This window comes from Dromiciops gliroides, chromosome 1 (assembly GCF_019393635.1).
Source record: "Dromiciops gliroides isolate mDroGli1 chromosome 1, mDroGli1.pri, whole genome shotgun sequence".
Lineage (NCBI taxonomy): Eukaryota > Metazoa > Chordata > Mammalia > Microbiotheria > Microbiotheriidae > Dromiciops > Dromiciops gliroides.
The window spans coordinates 40,320,248-40,342,225 of record NC_057861.1 but is presented as its reverse complement, the minus strand read 5'-3'; the positions used below and the strand labels follow the sequence as shown (position 1 = coordinate 40,342,225).

The following is a 21,978-nucleotide window of genomic DNA, read 5'->3' as shown; positions in this document are numbered from 1 at the left end:
AAAGTTTTTCTCTAAACATTCTGCTGTATAGGAGAGTTTTCTTTTCATCTTTGACCTCCTGGAGGAATATACCCATGGGAAGCTTTTCCTGATCCCTCCTGGTTATCATTCTCTCAGTTCTTCAGTTATATTTATCTGTTTGCATATTGTCTACTCCACCCTCCTCTCCCACCTACAGTAAGATGGAAGCACTTTGAGGACAAGGTCTGTTTTTCATTTGGTCTTTGTGTTTTCAGTGCCTAGTGCAGTGCTTGGCACATAGTAGGTGCTTAGTAAAAACTTGTTGAATTGAAAGAGGTCTTGAAATTTCTTAACCTAAAAAGTTGAAATCAGTCTTTAATCCAAAGGAAGAGTGAAAATATTTAACTTTTCTTCCTGTCAACATCAATTTTGTTGAAGGAATAAGTTTTTCTTCTTAATGTTTTTATGAATGATAATATTCAATACAATCAAATATTTTTGTTCCAACAAAAGCTGAGTGGCCCTTTGCTGGAGATGTGGGAGGTGATATTTTTATTCAAGTCCAGGTTGTTCTAGAAGGTTCCTTTTAACCAGAACTCTAGCATTCTGGGATTTTTCTTTCAATGTGCCTTTTGAGATTCCAAGGTATACAGGGAGAACACAGTATTCTCCTCCACCATTCTAAAGGCACCGTACCATAACCAAGGCAAATAAGAAATTGTAATATAATTTGCTTCTCTAACTGTACTATTCTATCCTCGATATTGCTTGAAACTCTATGGAATATTTACACTTCAGCAGTCCAAAAGGGTTTAAGCTGTCAGACAAAAAGTAATGGATGTCATCATCTGTATGAAAAATCAGGCCTAGTTCTTGAAACCTTAGCTTGACTTTGCACTTTGAGGAAGACAAAGTGAATGTTTTCTAAATTGATTTGCTTGGTCTTTGCTTGCTCATTCTTCAGCTGGTTAATTCCAATCACTGGCTTCCCCTTGACTTTCCATGAGAAAGTTGTTCTTCCATCTGTCCCATTCATTTTTTCTTCCCAGTCAGTGCTAGTTTCTGTTGGTATTGGCTGAACAGAAATGGTCTGGGATTGGATAGACCTTAGAGCAAAGAATGTCAGAGCTGGAAAGGTCCTTAAAATGTAATATGTTAGCTGGGAGAGGCCCTAGAACCTAGAACATCAGATCTAGAAAGAACCCTTGGGCACAGAATATCAGAGCTAGATAGGCTCTTGGAGCACAGAATGTCAGAGGTAAGGGGGGGCCTTAGGACATGGAATATTAGGATTTGAAGGAATCTTAGAGCATAGAACCCAAACTGGGAGGGGCCTTTGTTATCGCTCAGTTGTTTCAATCGTGTCCCACTCTTTGTGACCCCATTTGGGGTTTTCTTGGCAAAGATACTGGCGTGGTTTGCCCTTTCCTTCTCCAGCTCATTTGACAGGTGAGGAAACTGAGGCAATCAGGGTTAAGTGATTTGCCCAGGGTCACAAAGCTGGTAAGTGTCTCAGGCCAGATTTGAACTCAGGAAGATGAGTCTTCATGATTCCAGGGCCAGCGCTCTATCCACTGTGCCACCTAATGTTTGAACATAGAATGTCAAAGTTGGAAAGGGCTTCAGATATCAAGCAGTCCAAACCCTGATTTATAGAGAAACTAAAATGAAGAGAAGTGTTTAGCCATATGGAACACTCTGCCTTGTGAGGTAGTAAGTCTCCTGTCCTTGAAGGTGCTCAGCCAATGGCTGGATGACTTCAATTCCCTGTGTTTTTATTAAGCACCCACTGTATATACTAGGCACGGGGGATACGAAGATAGAAATGGAACGGTGCCTGTCCTCCAGGAGCTGAACTCTCCAGAAGGAGAGAGGGCACGTGTTGAATACGAAGAGTAGTTTGGTAACAGTAGAATTGGATTTCCAAGGGCACAATGGAAGGGGAGGAATGGGTGAGCAAGCTAGGGACACAAGGGAGCTGGTGCTCGCGTGGATGGGAACGAGGCAGCAAGATCTGGTGGCCAGGGCAGGGAGCCTCAGCCTAGGCAACTAGATCCTAGGAAGTCAGAGCAGATCCATAGGGTAGGAGATTATCTCATCTTTTGTTGAAGTTAAGGTGAAAGAGATTTGAATGTTCAGCAACAATAAGGGGAAGGAACATGGTAGCCGGCTCAGTGATCCCTGGATTCCTAGTCTCTGGCTTGTTATAAAGGAGCATGGTACATTTGAAATGCTCACCCTCCAATCACCAGCTGGGTCAATTCTACCCTAAGATTCAACTCTCTTTGTTTTCTCTCAATTTAAGCTTTGCTTCATTGGAAACAGAACCTGTTCTCTTATTCTTCGTGGACTTGAATCACTTTGAAAACATTCTTGGGGATGTTAGATTAAAAAATGTAAACTTAGGAGCCTTGGTTTGGGGGAGAACACTTTATTCTCCAGGAAGACTGTATCCTTGGACTCAAGATGGAAAAATGCTTTCCAAATCCAGAAAAAAAGAATCGTTGAATCTGGATGCAGATGGAACCATACTATTTCTATTGTTTTTGTTGTTGTTTTTCTTTTTTGAGGTTTTTCCTTTTTGCTCTGATTCTTCTCTCATTACATGACTAATGCAGAAATATATTTAATGTGATTGTATATATATAACCTCCCAAGGGGAGGGAGAAAATTTGAAATAAGAAATATTAGAAAAACAAATATTAGAAAACTATCTCTAGGGACAGCTAGGTGGCACAGCGGATAGAGCACTGGTCCTGGAGTCAGGAGGACCTGAGTTCAAATCTGACCTCAGACACTTAACACTTACTAGCTGTGTGACCTTGGGCAAGTCACTTAACCCCAACTGCTTCACTAAAAAAAAACCCACCAAACTATCTCTACATGTAACTGGAAAATAATAAAATATTTATATGGAAAAAACGACTGTATCCTTGGGGTACATTTCCAGAGTTCCAATTAAACCCCATAATAATTCTATTCATTCCTCCTGTGTCCCTCAAGTGACTTGCACAAGAGCTGTTTGAATAATGATGATATATGAGACACTTCCTACAACTAGCTCTGATACTTTTTGGTCTCTGCCTCTGTTGTCAGAGGGTAGTACCCAGAGCTTCTGGTTGCCAGCATCATACTAGATCTAGCCTTAGATCCTAAGAGATAATATATGTGAGTGTAAATTATTACCATTCATTCATTCATATATATATATATATATATATATATATATACACTCTATGTCTGTTTGTCTGTCTTTCTATTTATTATCACTATTATTATTGGTTCACATCCATGATTTCATCTGGATAGTGGCCTTTCAACATGGGAATTCTCTCCATATATGTAGATCAGAGTTCATTTCTAATTATATAGTCTTTAAAGGGTTGCCTAGGTCACTGAGAGGCTAAGTAACTTGTCCATGGTTATGGGGCCAATAGGTGTTAGAGGGAGAACCCAAATCCAGGTCTTCCTCATTTCGAGGGAAACTCTATAGATGGCTAAGTAGATCACAGATGACAGATGGATGGACAGACAGACAGATGGAAAGGTGACTATATTAAAAAAGGAGGGGGCAGCTAGGTGGTGCAGTAGATAAAGCACCGGCCCTGGATTCAGGAGTTCCTGAGTTCAAATTCCTGAGTTCAAATTCAATACTTGAAACTTACTGGCTGTGTGACCCTGGGCAAGTCACTTAACTCCCATTGCCCCGCAAAAAAAAAAAAAAAAAAAGGAAGGAAGGAAGGAAAGAAGAAAGAAAGAAAGATGAGAAAATAATTATTAATGATGGATTTCTAGGAGAAACCCAGACATCGGTTTTAGTGGGTCTCTCCTCCTCACCCCAGAAAGTCCTGCCTGGGATGAGTTCAGGTGAACAAAAGAAATGAAGATTGATTCTTTTGTTTAGCTAGGGGGAAAAGGACCTAAATGTTGGAATTTACCCTCTCGAGATCATCCCCCAAGTCATGTCAATCAGTGGAATGAAGCTATAGCCAATTAGCTTAGATCAGTGTATGGTGACCCACCTCTATCTAAGGGGGATACAATCCCTGGGCACATCAGTGTCAGCCTCTCTTTTGTCTCTTTTGTTCTCTGGCTGTCTGCTCACTCTATGGCTTAGGTCTTGAGACTGGAGATAGCATGGGTCTTCTGGGGTTTTTTTCCTGCTTGTGCTAACTGCCACTCAGTCAATACTTTACTAATATGTAATATTAATTAATAATAACTACTTACTACCAAAATGGGTACAATAGCCATTAATATATAAGTAGCAAATAATTTTAGAAAAGTACAGCCTAGCACAAACAATTTAGCTAACACAGAAAGAAAAGAAACAAAGAAAAAGAAAGGGATACAAGTAAGGATAGGGATATAGAGATAGATACATATAAGTATAGAGATAGATGATAAAGATAGGGTATAGAGGAATAGAAGGGTAGAGATAGGGATAGATGGATGGATGGATGGAACATTTATTAAGCGTTCCCATGTGCTGGGCACTGTGCTAAAAAGGATACACAAATTAAAAAGCATACTAACTAATCCTTGCCCTAAAGGAGAATACATTATTTTTTTCTTTTGTAATAAACATTTTATTTATAGTTTTAGGTTCCAATTTTTATCCCTATTTCCCTCCCCTGCCTCCTCCCTGAGGTGGCAAACAATCAGATATGGGTTATACATGTAAAGGAGCATCCATTCTAATGAGAGATAACAACATATGAAGGGAAGCTAGGAAGCTAGGAGGATTGTTGGCTGTGGAGACATGTCTAGAAAGATCTGTGAAGATCTGGAATCAAGCAAGACCAAAGCTGTCCAATCACAATCTAGGATGTTTCAAGGAGATGCATCTAATCTTCTGGTGAAGAAGGAGGGGTGGTAATGGCACGAAAAGAGAAGGAACCATTTACTATATCAGGCTACATCTCACAACAGGTATTACCAGCTCCAATTTGCAAAGGGGGAAACTGAGACTGAAAAGGACTTTAATGACTTGCTCAGGGTCACTCAGCCAGTCTTTTTCAGAGGCAGGGCATGAATGCAGGTCTTAACTACTAAATGCATTTCTCTATTACACTTCACTGCTACTTATGAAGATTTAAAAAAAGACAAGAAAACTGTGGTTCCATTCGTAAAGGAGTTCACAGTCCAGTAGAGCGATGAGAGAAGTACACAGATGATCATCCAAGGTATGATGTGAGAAGGGCTAAAAAAGATAGAATCCACCTATATATATATATATATATATATATATATATATATATATATATATATATATATATATATATATGTATATGTATATGTATATGTATATGTATATGTATATGTATATGTATATGTATATGTATATGTATATGTATATGTATATATGTATTGTTAAGGGCTAAAATTCTAGCTAGTCTGTCTAAAATATCTAATGAGTGGTCGCCAATAAATTATAAGCTTTAGCAAGAGTTAGACTTTTAAGCATTTATTAAGGAGAATAAGAATTTGGTAAAGAGAGAGAAAAAGGCCTAGATTTCTATCTATTAAAGGGAGAGCACATTTCTAGCTCCCTTCTTCACCAGAGTCCAGAGGAAAGAGCGCGAGACTGAGCGCCAGTCTCTTCCTTCCTCCTCCCACTAGTCCGCGTCACTTCCTGAAGCCTGGTCTTGCCCTCAAAGACCTTTGCTTCATGGGCAGAACTCTTCTACAGTAAGTATCCAGCAGGTGGCGTCATTCCAATCGTTACAGTATGTACATATAGCTATATCTCCTTGATGAAATGTCCATATTGCTTCTTTTATTCATTCATCCATTAAATAGATTTCACATTAATTTATTGATAAATTTTGTTTTTCTATCTCATTCATTTCTGAATATATCCCTGCCCCCTGTTTCTATTTAGTCAAGTGCTCCTATTCCCAGACTCTTACATTTGGGCTCCTGGATGCTCCCGTTGGGATCTGAGGGGAGGTGGTGTTTGAGCTGTTGGTGATGGTTTGACTTGTCTGGCACATACTACCTCCCTCAGCATGTCTTGGTGCTTTAGCTGGGCAGGCTTGCCTGCCCTGTGAGTGGCAATTGGTGGGAATGAATGATCTCTTCTCCAGAGGAGTTTCTTCCCTGAGTGGTGGCTATTGAGGCTGGGCTATTTGGAGGACCAGTGATTAAGGGTGGGTGGGGAGGGGCAATGCTATTCCCAAAGCTTGTAGTTTTGGGGTCCTAGGCTATCTCCATTGGGATCTGATAACAATTATTATTAGTGATAATCATAAAATTAGCAAATACATTAATGATAATGCTATCTTATAGGTAATAATGATGAGAGACAATGTGGTGTGGTGGATAGAGGAAAGATTATTATAAGACCTAGGTACTGAATTCATCTCTAACACATACTATATTGGCCATGTAACTCTGGGTAAGTCAATCAACCTCATGGTGCTCCAAGCTACTTTTTAAAATTTTTATTTCTTTTGGTGAGGCAATTGGGATTAAATGACTTGCCCAGGGTCACACAGCTAGTAAGTGTTAAGTGTCTGAGGCTGGATTTGAACTCAAGTCCTCCTGACTCCAGGGCCGGTGCTCTATCCACTGTGCCACCTAGCTGCCCCTCCAAGCTACTTTTAAAAACTATATGTATGTTTCAGAGAAGGTGTTACCTGAATTAGGAGAGGAAGCTTCCTTGTCTAGGAGTTCCCACTAATACAGAAATCACAGATCCAGTCCCTCTATATACTAGTAATAATTATAACTAACATTTATAATAACATTTTAAAGTTTACAAAGTACCTTCTTCACAATAGCCCAAGGGGGTAGGTCTGAATTACATACTTCTGTTATTCATGATTCATCTTAGAACCAGGATATGGCTTCAACTTCTTAATCTATCACTTCACCTCATATCCTCAGCTCCTGATCTCAGACCTTCCTTGCTGTGTGAGATTATTTCCCCTTTCTGCCTTTCCCATTACCTTTGGGCACCAGGGACACAGACATTAATGAAAACTGTAAATGATCTGTTTGGGGGTTGAAAAAGTCATCTTTGAAAACAGACACTCTGACTGATTATATGTGTGGGGAGAAGGGGATGGAGAAGGGAGAGAGGTTCAAAAGTGCTAGTCCTGGTACTCAGTTTCCAAAGAGTCTGTACCATTTCACTACCCTTTAAGAACTCTTTCCTATATTGCCCATAGATATTCCCTCCCACTATGTAACTCCCACCATTCCCACTCCCAATACCACTGCCACTGCTGCTACTGCTGCTGCTGCTGCTGCTGCTGCTGCTGCTGCTGCTGCCACTGCTGCTGCTGCTGCTACTGCTACTACTACTACTACTACTACTGCTACTACTACTACTACTACTACTGCTACTACTACTACTACTACTACTACTACTACTACTACTACTGCTACTACTACTACTACTACTGCTACTACTACTACTACTGCTACTACTACGTTTACATTTATATAGCTCTTTAGGGTTTTCAAAGCCCTTTAGATGTTATATCATTTGATCAATCAATGAGCCCTTAAGTGATGAGGACCTGGGCTAGCTTGGTGGCCTATACAGATGAGAGGGACATTTTAGACTTAGAATCCATGGGATGGAGGCAGTGTGCAAAGGAGGGCCGGATTTAGAGCCAGAGAACTTGGGTTTGCATGCTGACTCTAGCACTTAGTAGCTGTTCAACCCTGGGCAAGTCACTTAAGCTGCCTCAGTGAGCCTCAGTTTCCTCATCTGATGGAGTTAGACTAAATGGCTTCTAAGGTCTCATCCAGCTCTAGATATAGGGACCTAAGACCTCTTAAAGAAATATATACTTTTAGGGCAGCTAGGTGGCACAGTGGATAAAGCACTGGCCCTGGATTCAGGAGGATCTGAGTTCAAATGCAGCCTCAGACACTTGACAGTTACTAGCTGTGTGACCCTGGGCAAGTCACTTAACTCTCATTGCCTGGCCAAAAAAAAAAATGCTTTTAAAGAATTGTCCTTATATCAAAGCTATAAGCACAGATTATAAAGTTCTTGGGTTTTAAATATTTACTTGGAAATGAACAGAAGCCAGTCTGCCAGAGCCAAGCCAAGCTATTCTTCCTCTGTTGGGTAAATAACATCATAAAATGTAAGTTCCTTGAGGGACTGGAAGATTTCCCTTTTGTCTTTGTAGCTCCAGTGTGGCATCTGGCACACTGTACACACTTAATGTTTGTTGATTTTCCTGAAAAATAAAAGTAGGATTTTGTGAAATGCTCATCTATTAAAAATAAAAATGAACAAACAAACAAAAACCCCAGTGTGTTAGAATAAATGTCTTCTAAGGTCCCTTTCAGCTCTAAATGTGAGATCCCATGGTTATTCCAATTTTATGTCTCTGGGCCTCATCCTCATCTGTAAAATGTGGGCATTGGACTAGATGGCCTCTAAGATCCTTTGCAACTGTGCTATGATTCCCTGATCTCCTTTGAGGGCATAAACACCCTTCACTTCCCTGGTTCCCTTCTCTACACAGGAGGCAGAAGAACTTTAAAAAGAGATTTTGATTTGGGGGCTTAGAGGGAAGAGAGAGACAGACAGAAATAGAGGAGGGGAGTGAGAAGGAGTCAGAAAGAGATAGACGGGAGAGATGAGGGGAGAGAGGGAGGGGAGAGAGAGGAGTAAGAGAGGAGAGAGATAGGAAAGAGAGGTTGTGTGTGTGTGTGAGAGAAGAGTGAAAGGGGAGAGAGAGGAGAGAGAGAAGAGAGAGGGAGGGAGAGTGAGAGAGAGAAGAGAAAGAAGGGGAGAGAGGAATGAGGGAGAAGAGAGATAGGAGAGAGACAGAGAGAGAGACAGAGAAAGGGAGGGAGACAGAGGCAGAGGCAGAGAGACAGAAAGAGAGAGAGACAGACAGAGAGAGAGAGACAGAGAGAGGGAGGAAGAGGGAAACAGAGAAAGGGGGGGCCCTCTCTGTCATGTTTACCCACTGCCTGTTTGTGAGAATAGAGGTTTTACAAGTTTGGAGATCAGATGAACAACTGCAACTTCAAGAAGATAAAAAAGTATTCCTTTTATCTGAATGCCTCATTAGGACGGATATAGCGTGGGTTGAATTGTTCCCATTTGGGGATTGAATTACTGTCCTATTCAGCTGATACAAAGACGCTATTGGTCCCTCTTAGGTAGCACATGAATAAGTAACTAGCCTTCCAGGGAGAGAGGCAGAGAGAGTCCTAGCTTAGGAGGTTGAGAGGCCTCCTGCGTGCATGAAGGGCTGGGCTTCAGACACTTCCTTGGCTCAGGTCTGAGAGAGAGAACTCATGTGGTCTGGGCGGCTAGGAGTGTGTCGCAGCCGCAGATTACAGCCAGCATTTTGTAAGTACTAGCATTTTCCGGGAAGGAGCAGATCTGGCGAGACTGGTGGGCTGATGCTGTGATACAAAATGAAGGAAGGGAAGCAGCAGGGGTATTGGGCAGAGAGCATTGATGCTGGATTCAAATCCTGACCCTCATGATTCTTATCTCGGTTTCTTCATCTGTAAATGACTGGGGTAGGGGTGGGGGTAGGGGAGGCTGGATGGTCCCTGCAGTCCCTTCTAGCTATAGATCTATGATTCCAATGTGGATCTGAAGGCAGAGAACGTGGATTATAATTTTACCTCTCCTCTTTCCTGGCTATGAAGGACCTCTTCACCTGTCTGGGCCTCATCTGTAAAAGGAAGGGATTCTAACTGTAAATAAAGCCTTGCAGTTCTTTGATCTCTATTCAGATGGTAGAGATTGTTCAGTCTAGACGGATTTAGGGGCAGGTTCTTGTAGCCTGAGGCCAGGGGATGTGTGACTTCTGCAAAGGCCTGCTTCCTCAGGGGGGACTCCTGACTCACATTTCAAACATTTAATCCTGTCCTCTCAAGGCAACATTTTGTTCTGACTCTGTCTGATAGACAGCATCATGTTACAAGCAGGCTAGTACTGGACGCTCTTCCGGTCCTTAACCAGGGGCTGGGCAGGGGACCAGTTATTTCCTACTAATAATCAGCAACATTTCTATAGAGATTTAAGGTTTGCAAAGTTCTTCAACATGCAGTCTCGTGGGAACCTTGAAGCAACCTTGTGTGGATAGACTGCTGGGCTGGGAATCAGGAAGACCTGGGTGCAGATATTCCACCTCTGACAGGAACTCTGTGTCTGGGCTTGCTCATCTATAAGATGAGGATGCTAAATAGTGCCTGAAGGACCTGCCTCAGTGTTTTCATCTGTGCTAACAATACTTACAGTAACTACCTCAGGGGATTGTCTGGGGGTTCAGATGAGATAATGTGTATAAGGTGCTTTGCATGTCCCCAAAGTCTTAATACAGTTTTTTTGTTTTGTTTTGTCTTTTTGTTTGTTTTAGGGCAATGAGGGTTAAGTGACTTGCCCAGGGTCACACAGCTAGTAAGTGTTAAGTGTCTGAGGCTGGATTTGAACTCAGGTCCTCCTGAATTCAAGGCCAGTGCTTTATCCACTGTGCCACCTAGCTGCCTCCTTAATACAGTTTTAAAGTTTAATAACAAAAACAGCACAAAGACATTTGGGACACCCTGTATAAATGTCAGGATTTTTTGGAGGGGAGTGTTGTTTGACCTATGGTTTTATTAGTGTAGGGAACTTCCAGTGAGGAAATTCTCCACCAGTGCAAATCAGCAGCTCCTTTGTAATTTAAGAGTCTTTGGCCACTGAGACGTTAATACCTAATCACTAATAGAGCAATTTAATAATTTAATTAGTGAGCTAATTTAATAGAGCACTTTCAGGTACTTAAAGTGCTTTATATATATATATATATTAGGAGATAGGCGGATGAGAGATTTTGTGTGTGTGTGTGGAGAGGGAGAGGGAGAGGGGGGGGAGAGAGAGAGAGAGTAAGAGAAGAGAGAGGAGAGAAAGAGAGGAGAGTGGGGGAGAGAGAAGGGGAGAGAGGGATGAGAGAGAAGAGAGATAGGAGAGATGAGAGATATTTTGTGTGTGTGTGTGTGTGTGTGTGTGTGAGAGAGAGAGAGAGAGAGAGAGAAACAAAGAAGGGGGTAGATAGTGAAGTGAGGTAGGTGCTATTCTTATCCCCATTTTCCAGAGGAGAAAACTGAGGCCCAGAGACATTAAGTATCTTGTTTAGGGTTGAATAGGCCATACTGTATGTGTCAGAGACAGAATTTGAACTCAGATCTTTGTGACTCTGAGGCCAGATTTCTGCCCAATACAACATGCTTCTTCTATGATAACAACAACTACAAGAATAAAAATAATTCATTATATTTTGAGAACAAAATATAATATAAAATAATTTATTATATGTGATTTAAAATAAAATATATAACATAATTTGTTATAAAATTTATAATCAAACAATTTAATATGTTTAATTTCTAATAAAATATGTAATATAAAATAGTAGATGGCTCAGTGGATACAACGCTGAGCTTGAAATCAGGAAGACTCATCTTCATGAGTTCAAATCTGGCCTCAGACACTTCCTAGCTGTGTGGCCCTGGGCAAGTCACTCAACCGTGTTTGTCCTGGTTTCCTTAGCTGGAGAAGAAAATGGCAAACCACTCCAGTATCTCTGGCAAGAAAACCTCAGTTCATGAAGAGTCAGACATGGCTGAACAACAACAACAACAAACATAGTAATTTATTAGAAATAATTGTATTATTTTTGTTGTAGAGGCCATGTAACCCCAAGGATAGAGATTTTGCTTTGAAGTCCAGGGTTCAGATCCTGATGACCTGGCTTCTAATTCTGCCTCTGACATCTAATGGCCATGTCACCCTGGACAAGTTACTTTGCCTATCAGGGTTCCAAGCAGATCTCTGTGACTCTAAGTGGCAGAAGAGTCATTGATCGTTATTAGTACGAAGAATCTCCTCACTTAGGGAGCTCTATATGCGGAGGAATCCCAGTGCTAGGCAAACAAAACAAAACAAAACAGAACAAAACAAAGCACAATCTTAAGCAGAACACAAAGACCCAGCTATTTAAACTTTGCAGAGAATTGAGAAAATAAATAACGTTATTTTTCCAAATCATCCTTCCTGGAGTGTCCCTCCTATTTACGCTAGAAATTCATGGACGTGGGCCTGTTGCTCGGTGTCAGAAGGCCAGGAAGCCTGCTTGTCTCTTCCAACCAATAAATCTGTTTTCATCTTCTCTGTGTAGAAAAAATCCTGCCACAAATGGGTAGATGAAGTAGACAGGGCCCCATGTATCCCAGGAAGTGGTTGAAAGCCAGACCCCCTCCTTGGGGCAGGAGAATTCATGTCATGCTCTGAGCTGACAGTGTTTTTCTAGAGGCGAGCAGGTGGGTGGTGTTTTATGTTTCTCCAGGTAGTTTATGACAGGCAGTAAAAATACATCAATAAATCTTTATTTTTAGACCAAGGGTAGCCCGATCAGCTCTGTTAATTAAAACTTTGTCTGAAGTGGCATTTGATAGTTCAATAGTCTCTGCTTTTGATTCATTAGGGCTCGGTTCTGTACAACCCCTCCAAGGCACTGCTGGGTCGACTGCTTCTGAATTAATAATAGCCACACTTCCCACTTCCCGTAGAGAGACCTCTTTCATCTTTTAAGAGCTTTATAAACCCCAACCAACTCTCCTGACACCCTTGGTGAGGCAGGGCCTATTTTCCTTATGGGAGGAGGGCAGCATGAGGTTATAAGACCTGGCTTCTAGTCTGTCTGTGTCCCTTACTGGCTGTGTGACCCAGGGAAAATCCTACAACCTCTCAGAGCCCTGCATACTGTATGGCTGAATTGGTCAATCATAGGGCAAAAACTGAGAAGGGAAGCCAGGGTCGAGATGCTAGATGAAAGGGAGGGGTGAGGATGAAAAGGTTTCAAAGGACTGAGGCATAAGGAGAGATTAGCAGCCTGGGGGACAAAGTTCTGGACTTGGAGTCAGGAAGTTGTTGCCGAGCCGTGTCTGACTCTTCATGACCCCTCAGAGGTTTTCTTGGCAGAGAAAAACAACAAATTCCCCTTTATACTGGAGGTTTCCACTCTTTATCATCTTCTTGTGCTAATGGAAACCCAGATCTTCCAGCAGGCCACCCTCTCCATCCTCGTGTTCATTCCCTCTGGGCCTCAGTTTCCTTTTCTGTCAAATGTGGGACTTGGATGATTTGACCTCTAAGATCTCTTCCAGCTCTGTAGGATATCATGGGATGCTCCGATCTGTCACATCAGCAGGGAGTGACAGAACCAGGATTCAAACACAGATGGCTCCAACGCCAAACCCAGGGTTCCTTCCATTATTCTATATATTTCTGTTATACTATACTATATTTCTAATATACTATACTATACAACTCCGAGGAGAGAAAAAGGAGACATGGTTAAGTACTGCGGGTGCTCTAGAAAGAAGAGTCAATTTCAAGTGAGAGGATCCGCATTCAAATCCCAACTTAGGGGGCAGCTAGGTGGTGCAGTGAGTAGAGCACTGGCCCTGGAGTCAGGAGGACCTGAGTTCAAATCTGGCCTCAGACACTTAACACTTACTAGCTGTGTGACCCTAGGTAAGTCACTTAACCCCAATTGCCTCACCAAAAATAAAATAAAAAGTCAAATCCCAACTTAGTTATTTACTGGCTGTGGGATCTTGTTTCTCCTCTCTAGACCTCGCTTTCCCCATTTGTAAAGCCCTAGACCAGGGCTTCTGAAACTTTTTCCACCCATGACCCCTTTTTACCCGAGGAATTTTTACATGACTGTAGGTATATAGGCAGATAAAATAGTTATACATAGCCTTTTATTGTCGCCAAATTTTTCACAAACCCCACATTCAGTTATGTGACCCCATAGGGGGCCAAGACCCACAGTTTAAGAAGCTTTGGTCTAGGGGGCAGCTAGGTGGCATAGTGGATAAAGCACTGGCCTTGGAGTTGGAGGACCTGAGTTCAAATCTGGCCTCAGACACTTGATACTTACTTGCTGTGTGACCCTGGGCAAGTCATTTAACCCCCATTGCCCTGCAAAAAATAAAAAATAAATGAATAAAAATTAAAAAAAAAAAAGAAGCTTTGGTCTAGATGATCACTAAAGTCACTTGCATCTTGGAATCCTGTAATCCTAGCAAAAACTAGCAGAACTTTTTTTTTTGGGGGGGGGGGTTGGGGCAGTGAGAGTTAAGTGACTTGTCCAGGGTCACACAGCTAGTAAGTGTCAAATGTCTGAGGCCAGATTTGAACTCAGGTCCTCCTGAATCCAGGGCTGGTGCTTTATCCACTGCGACACCTAGCTGCCCCATAGCGGAACTTTTATGTTCTGATCTCAGAGTCCAGATACACTGGCCTTACTGTTCCTCACACACAATTCTCCATCTCCTGTCTCCATGTCTTTGTACTGGTTTTCTCCCTCATGCATTCTCATTCACAACTCTTGGAAATCCTGGTTTCCTTCAAGACTCAGTTCAAGTGCCATCCTAGTCTCTTCCCATGCTACTGCTGTCCCCTCTAATTTCTCCCATATGCTTATTTCATATGTATTTTGTATATACCTGGATTCAACAATATTGTCTCCCTCATTAGAATTATTTAGAATGATTAGAAAATAAGGCAGAAAGTGTTCTTCTTTTTCTTTGTATCCTCATCACCTAGAACCATGCCTGACACACAGTAGATATTTAATGAATCTTTGTTGATCAATTGATATTGTCTGTCCTGTAGAATATAATCTCTCCAAAGGAAGGGTTTTCTTTTTATCATTGAATGCGTCACCACTTAGTAGAATGCCTGGACCATAGCAGGTGCTTAATAAATGTTTGTGCTTGGGTGCCTTTTCTGCTTTTTTCATTGCTGAATTCCTTCCCTCATACACGGATCCTCTCTTCCACTCCTCCCTGAAAATTGTGAATAGTTTGGGAATGGAAAGTGGACTGGTAGCTTTGGGATCTTTTGAAAGAATTGTACCTTCCATTGCCCCTGTATATCCTCCTCATCTTACCAAATTATTGTGATGAAATTGAAAAGAGTTCAAGAAAGAGAGATGGAGACAGAGAGAGACAGACAGACAGACAGAGACCAAGAGAGACAGAGAGAAAGAGACAGAGAAAAGACAGAGACAGAGAGTGAGTGTGTATCTAAGCCCTCTATTATGTTATGGCTAATGAGGGGAATATGAAGGGTTAATGGAAAATGGAGATTACTGCCCCTGAATTATTGGGGAGAAATGGGACATGACTGATCATTTGCTTTAACTAACTTGCCAGTGTTTATTGATTTTTATCAATTAATTCAGCCAATAATCAGACAGCCCATAATCCACTTGGCTTCTGGTTGTGCTTGCATAATTAAAGATGCTTCTAAAGGAAACTCTGGCTAAGTAATGAGTTGTTGGTCTCTGTCCAGATTCCAGAATACCTTACAGCTAATGATGGTGATGGTAACTGACATGTATATAATTCCTTACAGTTTGTAAAGTGCTTTATATACAATACCTTATTAAAACCTCATAGCAATTCTGGGAGGTAGTGGCTCCAGATATTGTTATCCACCTTTTACAAATGAGTAAACTGAGACTCAGAGAGACTTGCCCATGGTCACACAGCTTATAAGTATCAGAGGCAGGGTTAGAACCCATGACTTTAAGGATACTTTATTAGTTACTGCTGATAGTCATTGGTCCTCCAACCTATTCCTTTGGGCAAGTTTCTAGTGATAGGAAAGGGACTCCTGAAGATATGAAACATTTGGTTCAGCATTTGTGCAAATCCTTTGCAGTGATTAAAAAAATAATAATACTCATTTCTATTGTAGCTGCATAACTAGTATGGATAGAGTGCTGGACTGATTGAGGAAGACTGGAGTTCAAGTTCTGCCTATGACAGTTACTAGCTCCGTCACTCTAACAAGTTCATTCACTTATTGTATATCAAATCCATAGATCTCGGTGTTCTGCATGAAAAAAATAGGTTGAATAATTTCTATTTGGTGACCTGTACCTGTTTTCCTCCCCACAGTTCAGAAATGATCTGTACTTGCAGCCTGCAGTCCCCCAGAAAGCCTTTGGTCAGTTCCGACTTTTAGAAGAGCGGCCACAGACTTCCCCAGCCCATGTACCTGCTCTGAATCTAGATCCTCACCATTGGAGCCTTGCAGTAAGTCTTCTCTTGTTTTCCTTTTGGCTTCATTTTTTCTTGGTTATCCCTCTCAGAGGAATCAACTGGATGGAACCCATGCCCAAGATCTGTGTCTGTCCACTTTTGGAATGGGTTTCTTGTGTATGTGATGATTGATGCGAACTCCCCCTAGAACAGCCATAGTAACTTGGAATTGGGAAGACCTATGTTCAAATACCACCTTAGTCCTTTACTATGCGACCCTGGGCAAGTCACTTAACCTCTACCAGCCTCAGTTTCCTCATCTATACAATAAAAGACTTGGATTTGATGCCCTCTCAGGTCTAAATCTATGATCTTGTGACAGTATCCTGATTGTGTAAAGCTTAGAATATAGTTATGCTTCTTTTCCTGATTGGGGATACCATGCTTAGTTATACTGTTGTATGTGTAAAATGCTTTCAAGCCCAGGGTTCCAACACAGCAGGATTTAAAAGGCTCATTTATATTATCATAAGAAAGTGAGGGGTTCCCCCAGACAGCAGTGAGGGCACACACCAATCAGCCTGGGTAGGAAAGCCCACTGCTTGGACTTTTCCAGGTTGGAGGCAGTAGCTGCAAGGACCCAAGCCCATTGACTTGCTGGGAGAGAGAGGAATCTTCCCATTTTGTTTATGTGTGATTCTGCCCTCCATTTTCAGGTGTCTATTTTTCTTGGGCAAGACAATTGCAAATAGATGGTTTATCAGATTTTTTCTCTATAAGAAGAAGGCTATGCTTAATTTCACTAGAGCCTCGCCTAGGGCAGTTTTTCCTTAATGCCAAAAGTGGGCCAGATTCATGGATTCACAGTCAGAAGCCCAACAACACCCTAGTTGGTGTGGTGGATAAAGTACTAAACTCTGAGTCAGGAAAACATAGATTCCGATCCCTCCTCTCTGACACTAGCCTGCATGACTAAGGGCAGGTCACTTTAACCTCTCCATGTCTCAATTTCCTCATCTATTAATTAGGGATAATGACTATTGAACTTATTTTATTTGGTCACTGAGGACCTCACACAAGATCAGATGTGAAATTCTTTTCCATTCTAAAATCCTTATATAAATATCAGCTATTATTTTTATTATTTGCATGCATGGGCCCTATAAATGTTGCATGGACTAGCTATAAGGGTTGAGGAATAAAATTCCCTGAATGCTTCTTTATTTTCTCTGAGAGGAGCAAGAAAGAATGTGTTCTGTCCAGCTATGAAAAAGCATAAACTTAATTTGTCAAAGTCTCATTAGTCAGGATTTCTGGAGAGGAGTTTCTTGGAAGATCATTTAAAAATTGTATCAGCATCATCGCTGCCCTCTTCCTCCTCCATCATCATCATGCCACCATCATTATCATTATAATCATTGATATAATTAAATTGAGCATTGTGCCAGCTACTTCTGGACATCTGCAATGATGAAATACTTCCTCATAGTGATCCTCAGCCCTCTAAGGTGTGTCATTAGCAGAGCTTTCATGGAAGTGGTTTGTCGAAAGAGGAATTGCCAAGAAACCTAATGAGACTTTAGGCTACATTAAGAGAGGCAGAACATCCCAGAATAAAGATGTAATGGTTTTTCCCTGGGCAGAGCAAATCTGGAATCTTGAGTTCAATTCTGGATGCTACAGTTTAGGAAAGACATTGATAAGTAGGGAAATGTGAAGAGTAACTAAGATACTATTAACATTTAAAAAAAATGAATGATAATAATAGTATAATTCACATTTCTATGGAGCTTTAAATATTACAAAAGCACTTTGTATACATTATTTTCTTTCATCTCATATGATTCTTTTTTTTTTGGTGGGGCAATGAGGGTTAAGTGACTTGCCCAGGGTCACACAGCTCATAAGTGTCAAGTGTCTGAGGCCGGATTTGAACTCAGGTCCTCCCGAATCCAAGACCGGTGTTTTATCCACTGTGCCATGATCTCATATGATTCTAACACAACCCTATTAAGTTAAAAAAGGGACTCAAGTTCATATTAAAGAACAAACAGTTGAAGAAAATAGGAATGTTTAGCCCAGAGAAGAGAAGAAACAATTGTAGTCTAGTATCTGAAGGCTTATCGAGTGGCAGGAGGATTAAGAGTTTGGTCTACTTGGCTCCAGAAGGCAGAACTAGGGGTAGATTTTATCCAGGTAAGAAGAACCTTTCTAACAATGAGAGCCATCCAGAAGTGGGATGGGGAACCTCTGGAGGTAGGTGGTGGGCTGCCTTTACTGAAGCCCTGAATGTTGGATATGTTGCTGAAAGGATTCTTTTTCCTGGTATAGTACAGTTTCATGCTATAGTCTGGACTAGAAGGAAGCCTTTGTCGATTTCAAATCTGAAATTCTATGATTCTATGAATGTGGGGGGAAAAAAGTCATTCTTTCAACACCAGCTTACACAGCCTGGAAACTTCTCTCTCTTCTCCCTGGGTCGCGGGCAAGTTATACAGAGAATGTATTTTCCACTTTTTTTCTGGAATGTGTCACAAACTGTCTAATTGGGACTGAGTTCTGTTCCCATTTTGAAAGCATCAGAAAGCCTTGATGAGTGCATGTGAGTTCTTCCTAAATTTGGAATTGGCCGATCTTTTTTTTTTTTTTTGATAAAATGTTGGCTGTGTTGAACTGCAGATGCATCATTAAAAGTTTATTTTTTTTTCTCATTTAAATTTAGCTTCTCATGTCTCAGGGTAGAAATGCTGAATGATTCTTGTATGGGGGGGGGGGTGGAGAGAGCCCAGTATGTGACTTTCCAAATTGGGAGGCAGACTAATTGCTTCTGGAGGTGCTTAGATGTTTAATTAGAGGTTGAAGTGTGTGTGTGTGGGCAGACAGAAGTATATTTCGAAGAGTTTCCTCAGTTTGAGAGAAATTTGTCTTTATCACCATGAGGATATATACATATACATTTACAATGTAGATATATAGTATCTACATTGTAGAAGGAAATGGGTGTGGTTAGCTTGGAGAAGGGAAGACTCAGGACAGACATGATAGTGATGTATCTGAAGGGCTGTCCTGTGGAGAAGACCCTAGACATATGATTTGGCTTCAGTCGTCTGAGAACTGCAAAGAGGCCAAATTCCACTTGATGTCAAGATTAGAGCTGTCCAAGGTGGCATGGACTGCTTGGGAGTGTGTGTGTGGGGTGGTTCCCTTTCCTTAATTGGTTTTCAAGTATTGCCTGGATGATCACTTCTCTGTCAGCTGGATTGGGGATTCCATTCATGTGTGGATTGGAGAAGGTCCTTTTGACTCTCAAATTCTGAGATTCTGGTATTCGATTGCTTATTGCAGTAGCTGGCATGCAGTCAGTGCTTAATAAATGTTTGTTTGATTGATTAATTAGTATAGGACAGAGGGGCCAAACATCATTCCACAGTGATTTCAGAACTAAATTGAAATGTAATTTGATGGCATTTGCCAAAATAAATAAAAACACAGCAGAACATTGGTACTATTAACATGTGTTATTTTTTGTTTTGTTTTGTTTTGTTTGTTTTTTGGTTTTTTTTTTTTTGCTGAGCAATGAGGGTTAAGTGACTTGGCCAGGGTCACACAGCTAGTAAGTGTCAAGTGTCTGAGACCTGATTTGAACTCAAGTCCTCCTGAATCCAGGGCCAGTGCTCTATCCACTATGCCACCTAGTTTCTCCCAATGTTTTTAAAAGCCAGTATTCGGCCTTCAGGAATCCTTACATATGGTTTATTGGCCTATGTTTCTCTTTGAGTCTAACATCACTGGTCAATAGGCTGCTCCTGGTGAGGAAACCGCTTCTGCCAATGCCCACTGGCAACTGATCACATGCTTAGAGAGATGCCTGGAAGACCAAGAGGATAAGGGACTTACCCAGGGTCACACAGTTAGTATGGAGGAGAGGCAAGACTAGAACTCCATTCTACCCATCACCCTTTAATTATATACAAAGTATATGCAAAGTAACTTCACCACTGTAGAGAGTACTAACAGCTTCAGGGAGCTGATCTTTGAAGGAAGCTAGAGATTCTGAGACAATGCTGCAATGGATAATTGGTCAGTGGTTCTGGAGTCAAAGGCTCTGATTTCATAGTCTTTCTATATGACCTTGGGCAAGTCACTTAATCTCATCTATAAAATGAGTGGGTTGAGTTAGATGGCTTCTGGGTCCCTTCCAGCTCTATGTTCCTTTGATTGTAGAAGACATCCCAGACATGGGAGGCCACCTGTGCAAGGTGACAGGTTGGGTGTGAAGGAGAGAACAATAGCAAATAATCCCATTACCTATGAATCACAGACGGTTAGTGCTGGAGGGAGCCTTACAGAGCACCTCGTCCATTTTATACTTGTGAAAAGTGATGCCCAGAAAGGGGAAAGGTCTTGCCCCAGATCTCACACAAAGGGAATAAGTGGCCGAGCTAGGATCTGATCTGTGGCATTCCAAGTTCAAGTCCTGTGTAGCACCTGCAAAGTGCCTTGGGCTCCTTGGAGAACATAGTGCTTTGAATTGCTAACTATTCCCAGAGAAGTAGCGGTCCAAGCCCTTCTGTGTTGTGGGTGGGAGGCAGCCACACTGCCATCATCCTGGCCGGGGCATCCATTTGGAATCTGCTCTCAGGCTGGCCTAGGGCATTGTGGGAACAGTTCTTTGGCTGCTCAAGGAGCTGGTCTTTCAGAATAAAAGTTGGAGAAGCATTATCAGACCAGTTCTTTGCTTTCCTCTTAGCAGGTTCCAGGGCTCCGTATCTGTCTGTACCTCAGGACTGACCGTCTCGACATAATGTTATTTCTAGAGGAAATGTTCCCTGAAAGCAGCCCCTGATGCCACCATTCTTCATCATTAGAGCAATTAAGGATTTTAAATTCCCTTTACTTTAAAAAATTGGAGAGAGAAATCAAAGCAGGATAGGCTTTCTTGTTCTTCCATCAAAATTTGCCATTTATTCTGTATATGCATGATTCTTTGGTGCTGTCCTAGGTCTTGTCTATAATATACTAGTCAAGAAAAACACAAGGCTTTAGTTCTTTTAATTTCAGGGCCAAATATAGATCTGGCAGCAGGAGGAGTGAAAAATGCTCAGGAGGTCTTGAAATCTGTTCTCATAGTATCAGGCTTGGTCTCAGCTTTGCCACAAATTTACTGGATGTTCTTGCTAATTCACTTCCTCTCTCTGGTCCCTTGTTTCTTCATCTTTAATAGGGAGGTGAATAGAAATAGAAATAGAAATAGAAAGTGAACCCATTAACTCTAGAGTCAAGGACCTACCTCTGATATGAACTGCTTTTGTGATCTTGGACAAGTAACTTAGCCACCCTCAGCCTCGATTGCCATATGCGTGAAATGAGGGGTTTGGGGCAGATGATCTTTGAGATCCTTTCCAGCTTTAGATCTATGGCCTTTTTTTTCATTTCAAAGATTTCATAAGAACTTGCTAGCTGTAAGTCTCTATTCTGGAACACAGTATTTGGTACATAGTATGCATTTAATAAAAGCTTTTTTATTCTTTCATTCATAAAAAATGACATCAATAAAACTTCTAACCAATCCCTGATTTTTTTTTTTCTGGGCAATGAGGATTAAGTGACTTACCCAGGGCCACACAGCTAGTAAGTGTCAAGTGTCTGAGGCCATATTTGAACTCAGGTCTTCCTGAATCTAGGGCTGGTGCTTTATCCACTGTGCCACCTAGCTTCCCCTAAGCAATCCCTGATTTTAAATGAGTTTCCATTCTATTGGGAACACTACAGGGGACAATTGAGGGGACTGAGGATGATTCCTGAGTTGAGCCTTGAAAGAAAATGGGAATTCCAAGGAGTATAACACCATCTTCAATAGCCTCTCTCTGAGGATTATAGGAATTGTTACTCTGTCTTTAAGAGGCAAATAAATCTTGAGAGACTAGCAATTTACTTTATTCTGGATTCTGTGCTAATTGTTATAGCTGAAGATGGCTT

General features: G+C 41.4%; 1 protein-coding gene across 12 annotated transcripts in view; it reads left to right on the top strand.

Moving 5' to 3' along the window:
- The window catches only part of RIMBP2 (RIMS binding protein 2), a 522,092-nt gene that overhangs the window by 179,582 nt on the left and 320,532 nt on the right, over nucleotides 1-21,978 (top strand). For all 12 annotated transcript variants that reach the window (XM_043966745.1, XM_043966763.1, XM_043966824.1 and 9 more), the window contains one exon: nucleotides 15,916-16,053. In XM_043966745.1, the coding sequence (XP_043822680.1) occupies nucleotides 15,916-16,053 (138 nt within the window). The remainder of the gene's footprint in view (nucleotides 1-15,915; nucleotides 16,054-21,978) is intronic.